This window comes from Coturnix japonica, chromosome 38 (assembly GCF_054131305.1).
Source record: "Coturnix japonica strain WE chromosome 38, WE-NBRP24, whole genome shotgun sequence".
In the NCBI taxonomy this organism is placed as follows: domain Eukaryota; kingdom Metazoa; phylum Chordata; class Aves; order Galliformes; family Phasianidae; genus Coturnix; species Coturnix japonica.
In genome coordinates, this window is record NC_140700.1 from 4,895,214 (window position 1) to 4,913,801 (window position 18,588).

The following is an 18,588-nucleotide window of genomic DNA, read 5'->3' on the forward strand; positions in this document are numbered from 1 at the left end:
ACCTCAACTTGACAATTTCCTGTCGCAGCTCTAAAGGATCATCAAGGTGGGCACACACCGGCACCCACAACACCCCTCACCTACCTCAGTCCCTCAGGTGACCTCCAGATTATAGGGGCTGAATGGCAAGAATGAGCTTGAAGGTGTAGCACAGGAGCTGCAAGTCAGCGGGCTGCAGAAGGACCATTAGCTCCCAAGATCACTTTAGGGTCAGTTTCAGGGCTTCATTTTTCCCTGATCATGCTGTCATTCACAGCAAAGATCAGATTTATGACCTCTGTCCACTGCTTTAAGGCCACGGAAGTGTACAGGCATGACTCTGCTCCAATAGTTTGTTTTCTTGGCTCCAAAATGTTGTTCACTGTTCTTCCATCCCTCCTGTGCTGACTGGCAGGTGGCTGCCACGTTTACCACGTCCTGCTATTGTGACAGAGCCTATGTGATCACACTCAAAGTATTGCATAGTTTTCATTGCCTCCCCCGCGACAGAACAGGGGGTCATTATTTGGAGGACTGAGGGCAGCCAGGATCCTGCCCGCTCCCTGACCTTTCAGATAACTGGTTATTCATGCAGATATTGCAGAAATGCTGTTCTGGAGAGGACAAAACATTCTTACTGGAATATCACTGTCCCACACCATAATCACTTCCTAGAGGAGGCTGTAAAGAGGCGCACCAGTGGTTGTCTGGAATGGGCTCTATACCGTCACCTTCTATGTCACACCAACACTGTTTTACAGCAGCACATTTTCTCTGGAGGTTTGCTGTCCTTTTGCTGTTGAGGTTGGGGAAGCAAATGTTAGGGCTGCTTTTTTTCCATCATGGAAAGAACAGCGTGTGAGTAAAGTGTGCCCTCTAGGATTTGGAAGAAACAAAGCTAAAAACCCTAATGGTGTTTGTTTTGAAACAGTTTCTACAATGGATAGCAGTTGTTCTTCCAAAGGAAACAGTGAGGGAGAAAATGCAGCTTTATCCATTGAGTAATGACTGCAACACCCAGCATGGACCTCGGGCTCCACTACTGCTTCCCGAAACCAGCGTTCTTCAAAGCAGAGAAATGATGAGCACAGGGTTTGTTTTGGGGCTCCTTGCTAAAACACAGACGTGTTTTTAAATCATGCACAAAAACATTTGCTTCTACGTCAATGCCTCATTGCCAGAAGAGCCCCTTGAGATCATTCCTACTGTTTAATTATTGACTACATCAAGATTTTTTACTTACATATTTTGCTTTACATTTACGACCCCGTCAATCTAATAGAGCTCATGAGCAATGAGCTGTACTTGCAATTAAAAGCTACATACACCTGGATTCTGCTCATATGCAGATAAATACTCAAAAATAATTGAGAATGGATCACTTTTGCAGTGAAAACATTGTGCCAGTTTGTAACAGATGCACTACGAGCCTTGCTTAGAAACATATCTGGCATCATGAAGATCTGTGTTTCCTACCAGGAGTTCACTGATGTGATTAATAAGAACATAATAAGAATAATACCCGTATGGATAATTAGCAGAACCAGAGGCAAGTTTAGAAAAGACTTTTTTCATCTTCTTGGTAACTGGTCAAAACATTTCAGCTTATTTGTGTTATTAAGCTGACAGGTTACGTGATGGAAAGTGTTGTGGAAGAGAGGGGTATGTGTAAAGGCTGCAAAAGCATTTCTGCTGCTGTGGAATGGTGAGCAAAGACTGTTCAGCAGCCCTAAGAAACACACAGAGCTGCACTATGACAAAGGTGAACACCTTTTGAAGAGTCAATGAATTGCAAAACACAAAAGGTTTCCAAAAGAGTTTAATAAATAATGAGGTTCTTTTTGTATTGTATAAACTATAAATACACCATGCAGTCCTTTTTTTGTTGTTTTGTTTTTTAACTTAAAATAATTTACAGGCTGAGGTAGGGGGGTAGGAGGATGTTGGTGCAGGGTTCAGCTCTGTCTCAGGGTCTCCCCGATTTCCTGCTGAGCACACACACACAGGCTGTGTCAATCCGGATAAACCTCCATGCTGCTTGCTTGCCCTCCATGGTCAGTGCTTTGACGAAGGTGTGTGTTGTGGTGCAGTACGAGTTCCAATGCTTCGCGTCGATCCCTCGGCACCCGCTGGACACCGGCCGAGGGTCCCTGCACTTGGTCTCGAAAAAGTACTGCTTAAAAACATTGTTGTTAATGTTGACCTCTCCCAACACGGTCACCTCTTTGCCTTTGATGTCAGTGGCTGTGGTTTTGTCCCCGACCCACATACTGACACTGTCACACACTGAGAACTCTCCCCGGTGCAATACGGGATGCGCAGTCCTCTTGGTCCTGGCAGTCCTGTTGAGAGAGGCTGCACTGCTGAGAAATCCCATACTCTGCCCTTTCCTTGACACTGGAGGCGGCTGTGTGCTGAACAGGACCCGAGAAGACCTGAAACGCTTCTTCTTGAAGAAGTTTTGGTCCATGGCAATATTTAAATCTTCCGTTCCATCTGGCATCCAAGCAAAGTGGCCGTGGGTTGTCTGTGGGGCTGCCTTGGAAATGTGCTGTCCGTTACTCTGTTGTGTAGGGGGTAAGGAGTGTTCTGCAGGATACTCCAGTGGACCATTGTCCTCTGACTTTGGAGCTGCCTGTGTGCCGATCAAAAAAGCTATAATCAGAGTGTAGTACAGCATGGACATAACGCTATGCACCTAGAACAAAAGAGAAATGCAGTATTACTGTAAGCCACGCTGGCAGAAACAGATGGCGTTTGCTGGCAATAAATGTGTAAGATACCCAGGACCATACAGATTTCATCAGGATCTCATGTGGGTACCAGATGTTGATCTTCCAGAAGAGCTCATTCAGACAGTATAAAAGTTGTTCATAAAGTGAGAACATTAGAAAATAATAGCTAGATTATTATTAATTCCTCTGGTATTTGTTATTAGAACACTATGAAGCACTTGTTTGGTATTATTAATGCGGAGACCATATGGCGACAGCATGTTCCCAGGAGTAAAATCTCTGGTGATTTTTGCAATAACCTTTTTGGCCAGCACTGGTCTTTTGGCTGCAAATACCCTGCAGAGGAGCAAGTGTAGAAATAGGACCTTGGTTAAAATAGCTCTCTGTTTAGTTCATCTGTCTGCAAGGCTGTCCTTTGGGTGAGGGTGGGGACCACCAAGCTGGTATTTGTGGAAGTGGGGGAACCCCCTGAATCCAGCCATTAGCACACACTCCCAGCCACACTTACCTGCCATGTGAACAGGCCCCAGCACTCTGGCTGGCTCAGCAGCCTCCAGCAGCCTCCATCTATCCCACCTGCCCTTTCGGGACGCACCACATTGCTGATTTGGGGCAGATAAAGCCCACGCTCCTTCCCAGAAGAGCTCAGACATCTCATGTCACAAGGGCAGATGGGATTTGTCCAAGTTCAGGCTGCCTATTAGGACAAATATGGGTATTACATAGGAGCACCATGGGTGACAGGCTATTTCTGGTTGGTATCTAAGGTAGAGCATAGCTAAAACCATTATGGTCACAGTACTGGGCACAGAGGAACACACCGTCCTCTTCTCAGTGCCACGAGCAAGAAGTTGCACAAATGTCCCTGTATAGCAGACCCAAAGTGAGTGCTAGTATTCCTGTAGCCTGGAGAATGTGCACATCTGTTTGGGTGTGGAAAAATGTGGGACAAATATCTAAAATATCTCTAAGAACAATATTATGCTGGAACACCAGCAGCAGTAATACTTTATTAGGTAACTGCCATGTGTTGACTAAATCAGCCATATGCTAGGGAACAAATCATCAGCAGAGGCACTGAAAACACCATCTGAGATTGCAGCGAAGGGCTGGCATTGTGTTCCTCTGTGAAGAACCATTAGGTACAGACAGGATGTAAACAGGAAAAAAATAATAATAAATAAAACCCTATCAATACAGGCTCCTCCCTTGTCTTGGTGCTCTGTTTGCATGACATGCCTCAGCTGGCCCTGAATTGCAGCGTCCAGCCAGCAGGCAGCCTCACACCCACTGGACAAACAGGGCTTTTCAAGAAGAAGAATCAGGCTCTGCAATTCCACTGTGATTTCCCAGCATGTCCTGATGTTTTTCTGGGTTTGGGTCAGTCACTGTTGACTTCAGTCACTGACTTCACCCCTTCCTGCTCAGCTTTCTCTAAGCAAAGTTTGAAGCAGCACTAAAGCTTTGTCTTTACTAGGATGCACTGTAGAAAATGCAGAGCCCTGATATGTACCACAGTCCTGTGTGGGTACTTCTTATCTCAATGAAATAAACAGCTGTGGCTGTATTTGTGCGCAGGGCTTAAGAAACCAGCAGGACAAGCCAAATAGACTAAAGAGATGCTACAAGTCTCTGCATCATGGGGATGATATTCTTCCTTTGGACTGGAAGAATTAGGGATGATAGAATGGTTAGGAGTCCAATGCCTCTCACAGAGGAAGTCCTTACTGTTCCAGCTACTTTAATTTACATAAAAGAAGGCTGTGGGTCGCTGCTTGCTCACATGCTGCTCCTACTTGAGCAGCCATCATCATCTGCACAAGGAAATAGAACTAGGTGTAGCTCAATAGCTTGGCTATGCACAATTCAAAGAGTAACCCCTCGTTCAGCAGCCAAATTGAAATCAGATGGGTCACTGCATCTCTAAAAAGTTCGCTTTTCCAACAGAAATGTTAATGGAAAAGGTTTGCAGAACAAACTCCAGGCGCAATTCAGACATGCCAGAACAGCCTCAGCCTATCGTGTTTATGCATAATACCCGTTATTATTATCCCCTTGTATAGAATGGAGGCATAGCAATGCCAGCAAAGAGCTCTGTCCTGATTTTCTGCCATACTTTTTTTCTCTGAGCTTCTTAGGTTGCATATTTTACATCTTTCTTTGTATTTCCTGTCCTTCTGGCAAAGCATTCTATGGGATCGTGGCCCAGACGCAAGCAAATGTATCTGGGATATGTGGTATTTTCCTGAAGATTCCAAACTGAATCTTTTATTATTACATTAGTAGAAAATAATTAAGAAAACAGCTTCAAAAAGTGGATTAGTCTCACTGACAATGCCAGCAGAAGAATTAACATTTTAGGGCATGCCTTAAGACTGTTGGGACTGTGACTCTTGCTGATGTGGAGGTATTTTACAGGCTGTTTTAGGGAGTTGTTTCTAACTTCATTCTGTATTTACCTACTGGACTCCTCCATGGTGCTCTTTGCAAAGTGTTCACAGTTCCCACCCAGTGCAGCCACCTGAGCTTCCATGGAGATGCACATCAGTACCAGTGCTGGCACTGCAGCCTTTGTGATGTGGGCTATGACTGTTACCACAATCCTTTCAATACCACAAACACAACCGCTGTACGAAAGCGGAGGATATTTAATGAGCCCTGTGACTTCTAACTCAATTATCTCTCATTGTAAGAAATCATTTTCCACAAAGGGCCTGTCTGGAGGCAGAATATGGGAAGGGGTACGTGGGAGCTCCCCTATTGGCCAAACAATAGCTAGCTAGAAGATAACAGTGATGCAGCTTATTTAATATGTCAAAGAATTAAGCATTTCCAAAAAATAAGAGTATTAAATGCAACCTGCCCTTATCTTCTCTTTTCAGAAGACAGATCAATTGCTTTTTAATCCTTCCCTCATTTGTTCATCAGATCTCTTGCTACCTGCTCTCATACAAACTCTTCCCCTGGTAAAGATGTTTGGACTGCTGTGTGATGCTGGTAATTCAAGGTTTCATGGTTCCTCTATGTGTTCTGTCCTTACCTCTGAGTATATTGCACAAAAAGCTGCTCCTGAGGAAGGTCTTTATTTCATCCAGATGCTGAGCTGGGGTTGGCTGCAGCATGCCATCGGGCCACGTTGGCTGCGTAGTTCAGTCTGGGAGTTGCTTACTCAGTGTTCAGCTAGAATTAAAAGTATGTTTCAGTAAATAGCCAGCAAATACATGATTTCAGTACCCTTCCCTACTGCATTGCAGGAGTACAGGGACAAATCCACTCTCAACTCTCTGAGCTGTGCCTTTTTCACTGGTAATTGTCTAAAGTGCCAATCTTGTCTTTCACAAGCAGCATGACTGTAAGACAAGATACCTTATTCAGCTCCTTTACAAGACCCTTCTTAATTATCCACTGTCCCCAATCCCTCTCAGGCATCTTACAGGCTCACTGTAAGCAGGAGTAATGCAGCATAAACAAAGCAATACTTGCTAATGTAGCTCAGTTTGCATAACAGGTATGGACAAATGAGTATTCAAACCTCCCATCTTCATCTTGAAGGCAATTCTGGTTACAAGTGATGAGACCGCATGTTGTCAGTAATCACTCAAAACCAGAGACAAAACCACTGGATGGTTTAGGTTGGAAGGCACCTCCAGAGGCCATCTCATAGAATGGCTTGGGTTGGAAGGGGCCCCAGGGATCACTGAGTTCCAAATCCCCACCACATGCAGGGCCACCAACCTCCATATCTGTCACCAGCCCAGGGCCCATCCAACCTGGCCCTGAACACCTCCAGGGCAGCTGGACAGACCTCATTGCCCTCTATGAAGAACTTCCCCAGTATCCAATCTAATCCTTCCCTCCATCTGATCAACCCACCTGCTCAAGTAGAGCCACCTGAAGCAGGTCTGCCAGGACCACACAGGCATTTATAATATCTACAGGATAGTTCTGATGGAAAGAAATAAAGAGTGCATATGAGACATCACACAGGATATCCAGTTCTCATAAATCTGAGACCTCCCAAGCTCGTGTGATGTGCTCATTGCATTGCTTTGTGTAGCAATGTATGCTACGTCTTTTGGAATAACATACTAATAAAGCAATAACCCTTTCAGTGTACTCTGTTAGTTCGGTAATGGTAGATCTAAAATAGTGACCACTGCCAAAAATAATCCAGCAGCTTTTCCTACTGTTCTGCCACCCTAAGAAAACACAGCTTCAGCTCCAACTGGCTGGTTATTTAACCACAAAAGAGTTTATTTTCAGAAGGTTGTGTTTTTTTTAAGTTCTTTTGCTGTCTTCTTCCCGGATTGCCAGCTGTGGCAGAATCCAGTAAATCAGGCAGTGTTATTCAAATGATGCTGAAGACAGCATCTATACACCATCCCTCTGTACCTACCCGTCCCAAAGATGAATATAATATCCCACTAATGTCTTGCTTCAGAATTTACATACATTCAAGGTTACACAATTAAAGAAAACACTTCATTCCTACTCCTTAGTCTCTGCTCTGAGTTGATGAGCAAGAAAATGGGAATTTTTAATGAATTCGAGACTTAATTCCTCTATTACATCTACAGTGACTCATCCTGTAACTAAGAGGTTTATGTATGCTGAAGAGCCAGTTGGAAATTACCTGTGTCTCATGCACTTCCTCTTGTTCTGAAGGCCTCCAGTACCGAAATGCTCCTTTGAGTATTTCTAGGGAGAGCAGCAGACTGAGAAAAATGCTGCCCTGCAGCAGGGATCATACATTGTGTCACCACAATCATCGTCATCACAGGGTGGACAACAACCTTAGTCTGGGCAATGAGAATAACAAGGAAGCTTAATAGCCCATCACGTTTCTGTCCTAATTTTGTCACTCCTCCTAAACTGGTACCCAAATATTTCCATTGCTAATGCCTCTGCAAAGCAGCAGCCTTGAGATGACATCCTCCCTGTGCCTGTCTGAGCCTGACTTCAAGGGATGATTTCAGAGCACCACTAAGGGCTCCTAAAACCCCAGTTCTGTTCATCCCCAAACCTCAACCAGCAGCAGTGGAACAAAGGAGCACAGTTCCTTTTGATTTCTATACAGACTTCAGCCCCAGGAAACAAACCAAGTCTGTTGCCCATCAACTTCCCAGCTTCTTTGACAAGCCATTCATTCCAAATGAAGCTACCCCCAATAGGGGAGATGCAGCCTACAGCAACAGGTGCTGGATTCTTGCAGTAGACATTGGAGACTCTTAACAGAAGGGCACAACAAGAAGATTCTTGCACAGGACACACAGAGCTCAACTTGCAATGGGATGCAGCTCTTTTTGTGACAGACTGACCATTTGCACAGTGATGAACATGCACAAATTTGCTTTGACAAAATTATACCATGCATAAAACAACAAACTGATATTCAGCAAATACAAGAAGTCCAGAGAACTAGAAGTGGTGTTCTACCACATGAAAGAACAGGAATTTCAGACTTTCTTTTCTTTTTTTTTAATGAAACTTCCAGTATCAAACTGGAATTCATCTGGAAAGAGAAAGTAAAGGGTAATCAGACTACAACATTAGGATCCCATCTTACAGCCAAAAGTAGTTACAGCAGAAAAATACGTCTTCAAGGGCCAGTAAGCTTTTCCAACTAATGATCTTATTCCAGCTATTCAGAAGGGAATGTAAATCCTGATTCTTGTCCAAACCTTTGTTAATAAGAACCAGCTGAATTTTAAGAGTGATACTAGCTTTAAAAAATAATAATAATAATTCAAGCTTTTTTTTTTTTAATCTTTCTTCATTTTTCTACCACTATGCAAACACATATGAAACAAATGAGATGTTTAGATATAGAAAATGCCTTGTAGAGTAATGCATAAAGTGCAGGGACTCCAGAAATGAAGAAAATAAAGTCGCTGGTCTGTCATGCTCAGATTCTCAAAGATGGACTCTATAACCTGTAATGTTTCTCTGGATCCTTGGATCTAGGGACCTTCCTTGGGACTTGGAAAAGAACATCATGTCAGCACAAACAATATCTAGAAGTGATAGCGATGATCTTCTTGACGTTTAATAGCTGCGTGTTTCAGGCTGTCCTGTTCCGTTCATTCTTTATCTCAAAAAGGAATTTCATCTTATCTCCCAATACATTAATACTCATTAAAAGCATCAAATGTATTTTGGTGGGAATTATGGAGATATCAAAGGGAAGCTGAATTGTTAAGTCAGAACATAGGAAGGAGGCAGCAAAGAGGGCTGAGGTTGAGAGAAACTTCAAATGTATGTTGTACCACTGCTGAGCTGCTCACCCTTCATAAAAAATCTTGTTGGAAAAGACCTACAGATCATCCAGGCCAAGCAAACACCAATAATTCTCACTAAATCACATCCCTCAACACAACATCCTGTGATCATTTAGAAACTTCTGAGATAGTAGAGAAATAATAACAGAATCGAGTACACACTATTGAGCATCTTCCATTGATAAGATGTCAAACTATTGAGTAGATCAATTAAATGATCAATCGATCACTTAATCAAACGTGAGCAGCACTGCAGCTAAGCTGCAGCATTTGGATGTTGTTGATGCCTCTACTACAGAACGAAGCCTGCTATTCTAATCGCTGTGGATAATGAGTTATATTCAGACAACTCGTAACATAATGCTTTGTAAGGAGTATATGCTTTGGCCCGCATGCAAAGTGCAGACTTTCTGCAGACTTTCATATGAAAAAAGTGGTAACTTGAACTCGCAGTTACACTGATAATACCCGATTACTATGCTAAAAGTAGGCCTGAAATCTCATCCCAGAATTATGGCATTTTAATTAGAAGAATGTGGACAAAGGCTTAATCTTATTAGTAAAGATAGAGAGGGATAAAGCAGAAACAAAGTCCACAGCAACATAGCCTGGATGTGAAAAATCAGCAGCCTGGAGGCTGTACTGACTATGCTAAGGACAGCAACAGAACTGCTCCCTGCTCCTCTTTGACATAAAAGGTTAAGTCTGACAATGAGTAATTTGAAAGAGCTGCCTCTTCCCCTGCCTTAACTGTGAGTTACTTCACACCCACTTATTTGAGAGCATGCAGCAGAACCGTAGGGAAAGGTTGTTTTAAATTTAGGAAAAGAATTCAGAGATTTGTGAAAATAATGTTAAAATAATCATTTTAGGCATTCTGAAGTCTTGTGACGTTCAAGGATAAATAAGAATCTCAACTGTAGCCGATTCCAACAGATGCTAATCTGTCCCTTGGCTTTGCAGTCAGCTTGAAATAGTACTTGTTTCTTCATGTCATGCCTCTGGCAATGCTTAGTGAAGTTAGAATTACAATCGCCAATGAATCCCATTCTTAATGTCATTAACTTTCTAAACTGTTCCCCATAGCTGGCAGCCTTTCCATGCAGAGAGACCTACTTAGTTGGGAGCTGGGAGAGTGATGGTTTGTCTGTCCAAAATCATTGTGCCTCCAATTGAAATTTGTTTGCTTGGTTCATTACAGCGATCACAGACTTTGCACACTGGCTGCATTTCTGTTGTAATTTACCTATTAGTGAAAGGGAGGGGGGGAAAAAGCTCTATGGTTAATTATGATGATATTTTTTAACAAGGAGAATCTTTAACTGAATTGTTAACATCATAAATTCAGCAAATGTTTGAACTGAAGATTAGAGGCACAGTTCATCTGTAGATTTTACTCTCATTTCCAGCTTAGGAAGTGATTTGGCAAAATACTGGTATCAGTGGCTGCTTGTCTACCAGCTGATGCACAACCACTGTCAGAACCCATAAACCATGAGCTTAAGGTTGATTCCAAACTAGGGACAAATATTGATCAGAAAGCAACAAGGCAGGCCCCAGATGACAAGGACTGTAAGTCAAACAGAAAACACAAGCAACACTGCTGCTATTTGTGTTCATTAATCCTGCAGTTGTATAACAGATCATAGGTTACAAGTTTACTTTCCCTCTCTTAGCACATGAGTCAAGGGTGACCAAAACGATGTGTGTTATAACATGAGCTTGACAGTCATCACTTTAGCAGATGGGGAAGTCAAATATTTGCTTCTTAATAAGAAAAAGTAAAGCTGATTAATCATCTGAGTCATCCTGCTCTACTTCAGCACTGGAATGAATGGCATTCCCTATGGATCAGCCTACGCAGAAGGAAATGCTAGACTGTAATCAAGACCCAGTGACTGAGTTCAGTCAAATGCTTCAAAATATCAACCATGAATTTTTTGATAAAATGGAAAGTGGGGATTTTTGTCTCTCAATCACACAGTTAATCCATTCCTGAAAGCTTCTATTTGCTGGGAAAACAATTAGAAGATTTCCAGTTGGAGGGGATGCTGGTAGAAATTTATTACCCCTTTCACAAGCCTACATTATGTTACACTGCAGCGTACAGATTAAGGGACTGGAACACAGCACTTGCCCTTTCACATTCTTCTTTCCCTACAGTGCTGCAATGCTGCCTTGTCTCTGGGACAGATAAGTGGCAGAGATCCCTGATACCGACTCACAGAAGGCAGCACAATTTTAGAAGCTTTTAGAAGATCATCTCAACCTACTGCAGCTCTTGCAGATATTACGACTAGCAGCAAAAATCCCACCTGGAATGGAAACGGGGTAGTTTGGAGTTAAGTCAGTTAAGTTCAGTAGTTGTTTTCTAGAGGATTCAATCCCAAAAGGCTATTTCTGTGGGTTTTGTTTCTTATATCCAGCAGAAAGAGTTTCAAACAGGAGCTGAAGAAAGTTCCTGTCAATTTTTGGCAAGAGCTCATCCATTTGGAAAAACAGTGGTTATCTGAACATTAGTCTAGTTCCTGATGCCCCAGGTTATGTGCAGTGATGAAGAATTTATCATCAGCACATCTGTAAATGAGTCATCTTGTTTCTTGCACTCACATGGCTTCACAATTTTACTGCCTGCTTGCATTGACGTAAAATATTGGATACTTGTCATGTGAAGCTATTCCATCCCATTGATAATATTGGAAATTCCAAGCACAAATAACACCTTAACACCATATCACAGTAAATGTATCCATAATCATCCTGTAACCTCCACGATATGATACAGTATTAATCTTTAGTTAGCAGCCACATAATGATAAACATTACAACACAGACATCTGGCTGCAAATCATACACCTGGAATTCAGCATCTTCTTCATCCAGCTCTATTACACAGCACAGACTGTGCAAATGAGGTGCGAGAGCCTTAGATAAGATATTACAGTGTAAGCAATAACTACTTTTACATTTTTCCGCTGGCGTAAGGTGATGAATTCATCTCATGCCAACAAGGCTTCACCCAACATAAACACCAGAAATGGAGGATCTCTTATTTGGCTTTTATAGTTTGTTGAATGATGGCATTGATGGGAGAAAAGTGTTATAGAGCTCAAAGAAACAGGAGAAAGGGTAAAGGGTTCTGTCAGAGCTCTTCTCCAGACTTCAGAACTGTTTCCTGAGCTGCGTGTCTTAATACGTTAAGTCCATGCCATATTAATTCTCCAGGCAATACAGAGCTTCCCCATATGAGAACGTAGAAAGCAATATAAATTCTCACTCCCAATTCCCACTGGGCCTTTTATGAACTACGTATTAAATACCCACCAAGTTTCATTCTGTTTATAATACTAATTTTTCAGTCTTTCTACACCAGGTAACATAAACCAGAAATACTTTTTCTCTCTCTACCTTTATGCTCAGCCCTCCTAAGAACAGCATTCGGGTTAAGACAAAATAGAATTAAAAGAAATTGATAGCTGCAGTGAAAAAGCAGTTTGCAGTTAACTCAGCCTACCGACCCCCTGGAGATGGGCCCTGGTGACCCTTCCTAAAGGCCTTAATATAATCATTGCAATGATAACATTCCAGCAGAGCTGCACTGATCAGTTGCGTTCATCAGAACTGTGGGCTTTTCTTGACATAGTTCAACAGAGCTGTTCATGTGGCTGCATAAACACCTTGCAGAGCTGGGGCTGCTACACAATATCTCAAAAGGATCATGAAATACTGGGCAGGAAATGATGCATTTCAGAAAGTGCAGGCTGTGTTGTTCACCGCGGGGCAGAGAAATGCCTTTGTGAACAAGCGGTGTTTAATACCTGAGTCACCAAAGCCATAAAGGCTTCCAGAATTAAAAAGATATATTTCAAAATGGAAAAAACAGATATTCTATGAGATAGAGCTGTTAAACATGTCATAATCAGAGTAATGCACAGCAATGAGGTACCTGGTTAATTTCCATTACAACATTTTCCGACATTCTTTTTTAATGGCCTGGACTGAATACAGTTGTATCAATAACAAAATAAAGACAAGCAAAGCAAGTCAATAAACCAGACCACAAAAAGATCTGTCTCTATTCCCTTACAACACAGAGAGAAAGATGTGAACTGATTAAAATAGGAGGAAAAAACCTCAACCATCATCCTTAGACAAACAAAACCACATTCAGCAAACAGAGAATTGTCAAATAAATGACCTGCTGTGATAGGAAGCAGGTTCACCCTGACTGCTGTTCATTTATTGCATGCATTTTTACTCCTGGAAGTCTCCTGCCTGCGTAACATGCAGAGTGATAATATTCCTGCCAGTGTTCTGTAAACAGAGGCCAAAAATGACATGAAAGAAATCAGCTTCTCTTCTGTTTTACACATTTTTGTCTTTGTGCTTGGATCCTTTTGCACTGACAATGGCAGCTTAACTATGCAACAATTCAATCTGATCATTTATTCTCACGTTGTCACCCTTTGGAAATAGGAAACTTCATTTTGGAGTCAAGAGTAAGAATCAGGAAGCGTTTATTTGGAACCAATGTAATGGTCTATGACTGAAGAACCTAATTCAGGATGTACATCAAAGCTTCCTGGTTACTGCAGGTATGGTATGAAAGTGGCCAAGGTTTTGTTCAGAAAATAATGGTAGAGATTCCTGTCAGACTGAGGGAAGAGCACTGAAATCCAGGCCAGGATTTTTGCTGTGTGCATGAAATATCTGTGCAATATTTTCTTTGGAAGGATAGTACAATGAAATGTGAAAGCCAAGTTCATGCGATACAACTGTTCCCAGCAGTAGGGGATGGGAATCTGATATTGATTTGGATCTTCTGATACTGCGAACTACCACACTGTAAAATCTCAAAGCATTACTGTAAATGCAAGAGCTAAGAAAAAAAAAAAAGAGACTTTACTAGCAAGCAATTATTGCCTCGAAGGCAAGGAAGAGTCAAACGTGTTCTATTCATTGCTCAGTGGCACCAAAAATTGAATGCTACAGAAGCTTAGCAGTAAAGTCACCTGGTGTGTTATTTCCAAACACACCATAAAGGCATTTTCATTTTGGGTTTCAGTAATCCACTGAAGTCTTGTTCATGTATGTATGGAGCACATGGGTACAGCCCAATGACTGTGTGCATGTAGAACCATAGAATCATTATGGTTGGAGAAGACCTGAGATCACCATGTCCAACTGTCAGCCCATCCCTATCATGGCCATAACTGCATCCTTCAGTGCCACATCCCCACAGCCCTTGAACACCTCCAAGGATGATGGCCCTACCACCTTCCTGGGCAGCTGTGCCACTGCCTCAACACTCTTTCTGCAAAGAATTTCTTCCTAATATGGTAATTTTCATTTTAACAACTGCATGCAAACTCCAAATACCGAACAGTACTTTGTGTGTTTTCTCCTGCTGTACAGTGATGGTGTAATTTAAACATCATTTGAATGAATCTAACCACCCAGGCATTATGCCTGTAAGTAATCAAGTACTCTCCATCCAACTGAACACATGAAAGCATCTGCATAGTGGGGTGTCCTTGGGTGTGCTTCAGTTGGACCTAATGCACTTGGAGACATGCTGACTTGTAAGCTGTTGCAGTCAACTCTTGCCAGCTTTGGTGACTTTACAGCTCTCCACCAACACAGTCGCATGTTTTCTTGTTTTACTTTATCCTCTTTCTGAAATGTGGATAATGATGAGAACCACAAGCGATATTCAGGATCTATATGCTATATATCTATATACTGGGCATAGTTTAGGCTTGTATCAAAAGAATGAATCTTTCCTGCCACCATTTATAATGCATAAATAGCTTTAATGTTAGTGGAATCTGGCAGATAGAACACATAAATCACTCTAATAGGTACTACCATCTCTTGGCATAAGCAAAAAGGCTCTTGCTTTGCTTGGCCATGTATTTTTTGGTGTAATTAATTCAGCAGAGCTGTAAAAAAGGCATCATACAGCCACACACATCCCATAGGACATCCATCCATCCCAAAGCAGGAGCTCTCTCAATCATAGAAACACTTTTAAACACACTGGCTTGTATGAGCATGTGCCAATTAAATTCAAAAGGGGGAGAACTGCCTTTCTACTATGAAATAGAAGCAGAAGTATCATTACATGCACCTTTCACCAAGTTGTGCTGGAAGAGATGTTACCTTGCATTCCTCCAAGCATATCAGCTTATCTAAAAGATGTTTTATTTCACTATTTGTTTCTGAATAAGCCCTTTAAACTCCTGTTGGTGATGGGGTAGTTGCCTGCAGAGGTCACCATTGCTGCAGCCCATTTGATAGGTTCTGGGTTTCAATAGCTTTTTATCAGACTAAGACTTAAAAGACACATTTCTAAACCCACCAAACATTAACTTTTGGTGCTGGGATATTAACTCTTCTGGAATGAAGCATTAATTTTATTCACCTTTTATTTTTAACAGCAACATTTCTTCTTAGGAACTGGCAGAACTACCATTCTGAAAGCAATTCATGGGATTTACACTTAAAGGAACATTTCTCTGTGCCCAAAGTCATGGAGCAGTAATTTATTCTATGGATGGAAGTGATCCAGCTCTTAAATGTGTTCTGACCCTGTTCTGTTTATCCCACTAAAGAAGGGCATTTTGCCCTGAAAAGTGCTAACCTTTATATGTATTTTAAGGTATTTCTTTACTGATATGGTGTTTGAATTAGTCTACATAATGGCTGCAAAATGCTAACTTATCATTCTATATAATAACTACTCAGCATGTGGGTTAGAACGATCCTTTGTGCTAATTGCGATTTTCCACTGAATTTAAATGAAGACATCTGAAAAGATAATTTGAGCTTTTGATTGAGAAAATGGACACTGCTTTGCTAAGAGGGAGATAAATTAAGCCACTGTTACTTTCTTTGCTATCATTTTTGTCAGACTGATGCATCCCTTCAGGGTGAGGGGCTGGGACCAGTCAAGATGTGACATGACCATTACTATGCTGCACACATTCATCAGAATGAGTTCCTCTCCAGATCTAGCTGAGATCTATTAGAAAACAACTCCTCTATAATGTCTTTCAGGGACAAATCTTCCTTATTCTACTGGTTCTTCACCCCACCACTGCAGTATTGTAACCTTCTGACTGTCAGACAAACATGAGATGGTCGCTGTCAGGGTCACTTCCAGGCTTTAACAAATGCCCGTGTTCCATAATATCTGAACAACTCAGAAGTGCAAAGACCACATGAACTTACTGGCAAGTTCACTTCCTGCCTATCTTTTTGCTGATAGTTGTCACATTTTACTTTGGCTTTGCAAAAACAAAACAAAAAGTATGAAAAAGGCGTTATTGTAGCACTGAAAGGCTTGAAAACACCCCTCAATGATTTGTCCTATAGCTACAACATAACTTTGAAGTTGAGGCAGCTTGGAAAAACCAGCCTGACAAGCACATTCACTTCCCCTGTTTCTTTAAAACTCCCTCAGCATATAAGGGAAATTTAAAGTGAAGAAAGCAACTGAAGCACTTTTTGTTCCCAGCACACAAATTCTTCTCCTCCCTGTGACTGGGATCCCCATTTTTGCCTCTGACTGATGCACCAGACAGAACAGCGTTAGCACCCAGTCCAAATCAATAGGCACTGTCAGTTCTGCTCTGTCAAAGCAGCAGGCAGTTCGTAAGCTTTTTCAAGTGGACATCTCAGAGGATATAGATGGTGTAACCTACAGCCGTCCCTATGGCTGGAAGGTTTCTGCCTTGGGCCATTCATGCTTTGATTTACCACCAGAATTGCTATTTATATTAGGGGTGGTGGTGGGGAAAGTGTTACCTTCAATAGAATTGCCATAAAAGAAAAGAAAAACAGCCTTATATTCATAACTAAAGCAATAAAGATTTCCACGTAGAAGTAACTACAGTGCCATGCAAGTAGAACTACATTTTCATTTACCTGGATAAAACCACAAGGAGAATAATCACCTTCCTCTAAGGTTAAACTGGTCTTACAAAAGATTTGTTTCAAGCTTTGAATTTAAGCACAAAAGCTCTATGAACACGTCCCAGACATGCAGGCAATTTAACATGCATTAGCGGATACGATCCTCAGCTTCACTAGACCAACATTATCCTGAGCAAAAGGGGTTTCTAAGCAAGGAACACTCTGTATTTCAAGAACGCTCCTCATCAAGAGAGTGCAAAAAAATCAGTGCACAGCAGAAAACACATCGGCTGATGCTGAAGATCCCAAACTTCCACAACTCGTTCAATCCCACACAACTCGCTTTGTGAAAACTGCTGCTGCGTGGTCACTCACCTTAGAGGGGACGGGAATCTGGAAGGCTGTCCAGGCTGTTTTGTAGTCTGTAGCACCCCAGTCTGCGGATACTTTCCCAAGCCAGAAGAGCCATTCACATTCCCTCTGCCTTCCCAGCCTCATTCACTGCTCTCAGGGCTCAGCTAGCTGCACTGACTCACAGAAATCAAGCTCCCTCAGGGTCCTAGTGCTGTAAACGTGTGGGAGCTGCACAGACTCGTAGGAATTCTGCTGCTGGCTTGGTGCCGAACCCGTGCAGTGATGGACAGATGTGCAGTGAAAGTTTGAAAGCATGCACTGGTTGTATGACTGTGCATGCATAATAGCAAGAAAAGCCTCTGACTTCCTGGTTCCACTGTCAAGAGCTGACACTCTCTTTAAGGGATTCTTTTCTTAGGTCTCCAGCATTTCTACTTTGCATCTTAATCCCTGCACTCCAATTAAACAAACTCCGAGCTCTGTAATTAATGGGTCTTTTTGAAATTAATCTCTGGAGCCCTTCACTCATGTCATCTGTCGACAAACAAACCTGAAGGAATGCTAATAGTTAACTGGGGAAGCAGTGCACTGAGTTGCCTGCAGAAATCCCCACTATTGGCCCTCTTTAACAGGGCTCAGCCAAACGCAGCTCAAGAGTAGCAAAGAAATATTTGATCCTGACTTGGGGCAGAGGAAAAGATTATGTAAAATCCCTTCCAGCCATAATATTCGGTGTTTAACATGCTTACCTTAAGCAGCAAAGAGATAGGGAAATGTTTTCCATTATTTTTTATGAAGGGGGATTAAGTACATGCAGCAAGGAAACAATGGTGCGTTTTAAGCACTGATAAACAACAGAAGGAACACAAAAGTGGAGAACTATAGAAGATAAAGAAAAGCCACAGGCAGTTGGCTGCCTACACTGGGAACTGCAAAGCGGCCACCTGGGATCTCACCATTCTCATTCCATCACCATTTAACTTTTGTGATTGCACAGAGGAGCAACAAAAATCATTACGTTATCCCCCCCGGAAAATAAGAGCGCTGCATTTTCTCAGTGTGGCAATAATAAACATCTTTCCATTCCACCCAGAAGAGGGCAGCCATCCTGAGACTCATCCCTATGATCTTTTGGTCAAGGGGAAAAAACACCAACATGTGGAAGATAACACATAAAGGTGTGGAGCAAGAGGGAAAAACCAGCTTGGAGATCATAGTGTTTCTTATTTGCCACATGTGTTGCTCTTTGAACATGTACCAAGCTGATCTTCATATCTTATTAAGCTTAGAAGACAACTCTTGTTCCTGTCTCATAGTGCCAAACA

At 42.0% G+C, this 18,588-nt stretch overlaps 1 protein-coding gene across 6 annotated transcripts; it reads right to left on the minus strand.

Moving 5' to 3' along the window:
- Positions 1 to 1,780: 1,780 nt before the first annotated feature.
- On the minus strand, positions 1,781 to 17,621 carry NGF (nerve growth factor). 6 transcript variants are annotated; one of them, XM_015885385.3, is made up of 5 exons: positions 17,285 to 17,478; positions 6,588 to 6,659; positions 5,755 to 5,894; positions 3,223 to 3,411; positions 1,781 to 2,677 (listed from the first exon to the last, which is right to left on the minus strand). In XM_015885385.3, exons 4-5 carry the CDS (start codon positions 3,370 to 3,372, stop codon positions 1,946 to 1,948), a joined length of 882 nt encoding a protein of 293 aa, XP_015740871.1. In that variant the 5' UTR covers positions 3,373 to 3,411; positions 5,755 to 5,894; positions 6,588 to 6,659; positions 17,285 to 17,478; the 3' UTR covers positions 1,781 to 1,945. The 6 variants fall into 6 exon arrangements, with proteins under 6 accessions (XP_015740871.1, XP_015740869.1, XP_085383375.1 ...); XM_015885383.3 differs by lacking the exon at positions 6,588 to 6,659 and having other exon boundaries at positions 17,285 to 17,549; XM_085527249.1 differs by lacking the exon at positions 6,588 to 6,659 and having other exon boundaries at positions 1,781 to 2,614; positions 17,285 to 17,443.
- Positions 17,622 to 18,588: the final 967 nt, after the last annotated feature.

Bases quoted from the DNA above. Each gene is read 5' to 3' on its own strand.
- NGF (XM_015885383.3), bottom strand. From the start codon at position 3,372: ATGAGATGTCTGAGCTCTTCTGGGAAGGAGCGTGGGCTTTATCTGCCC. The intron at 2,678-3,222 runs GTAAGTGTGGCT...CTTTTGTTCTAG, and splicing joins GGGGCCTGTTCACATGGCAG to GTGCATAGCGTTATGTCCAT.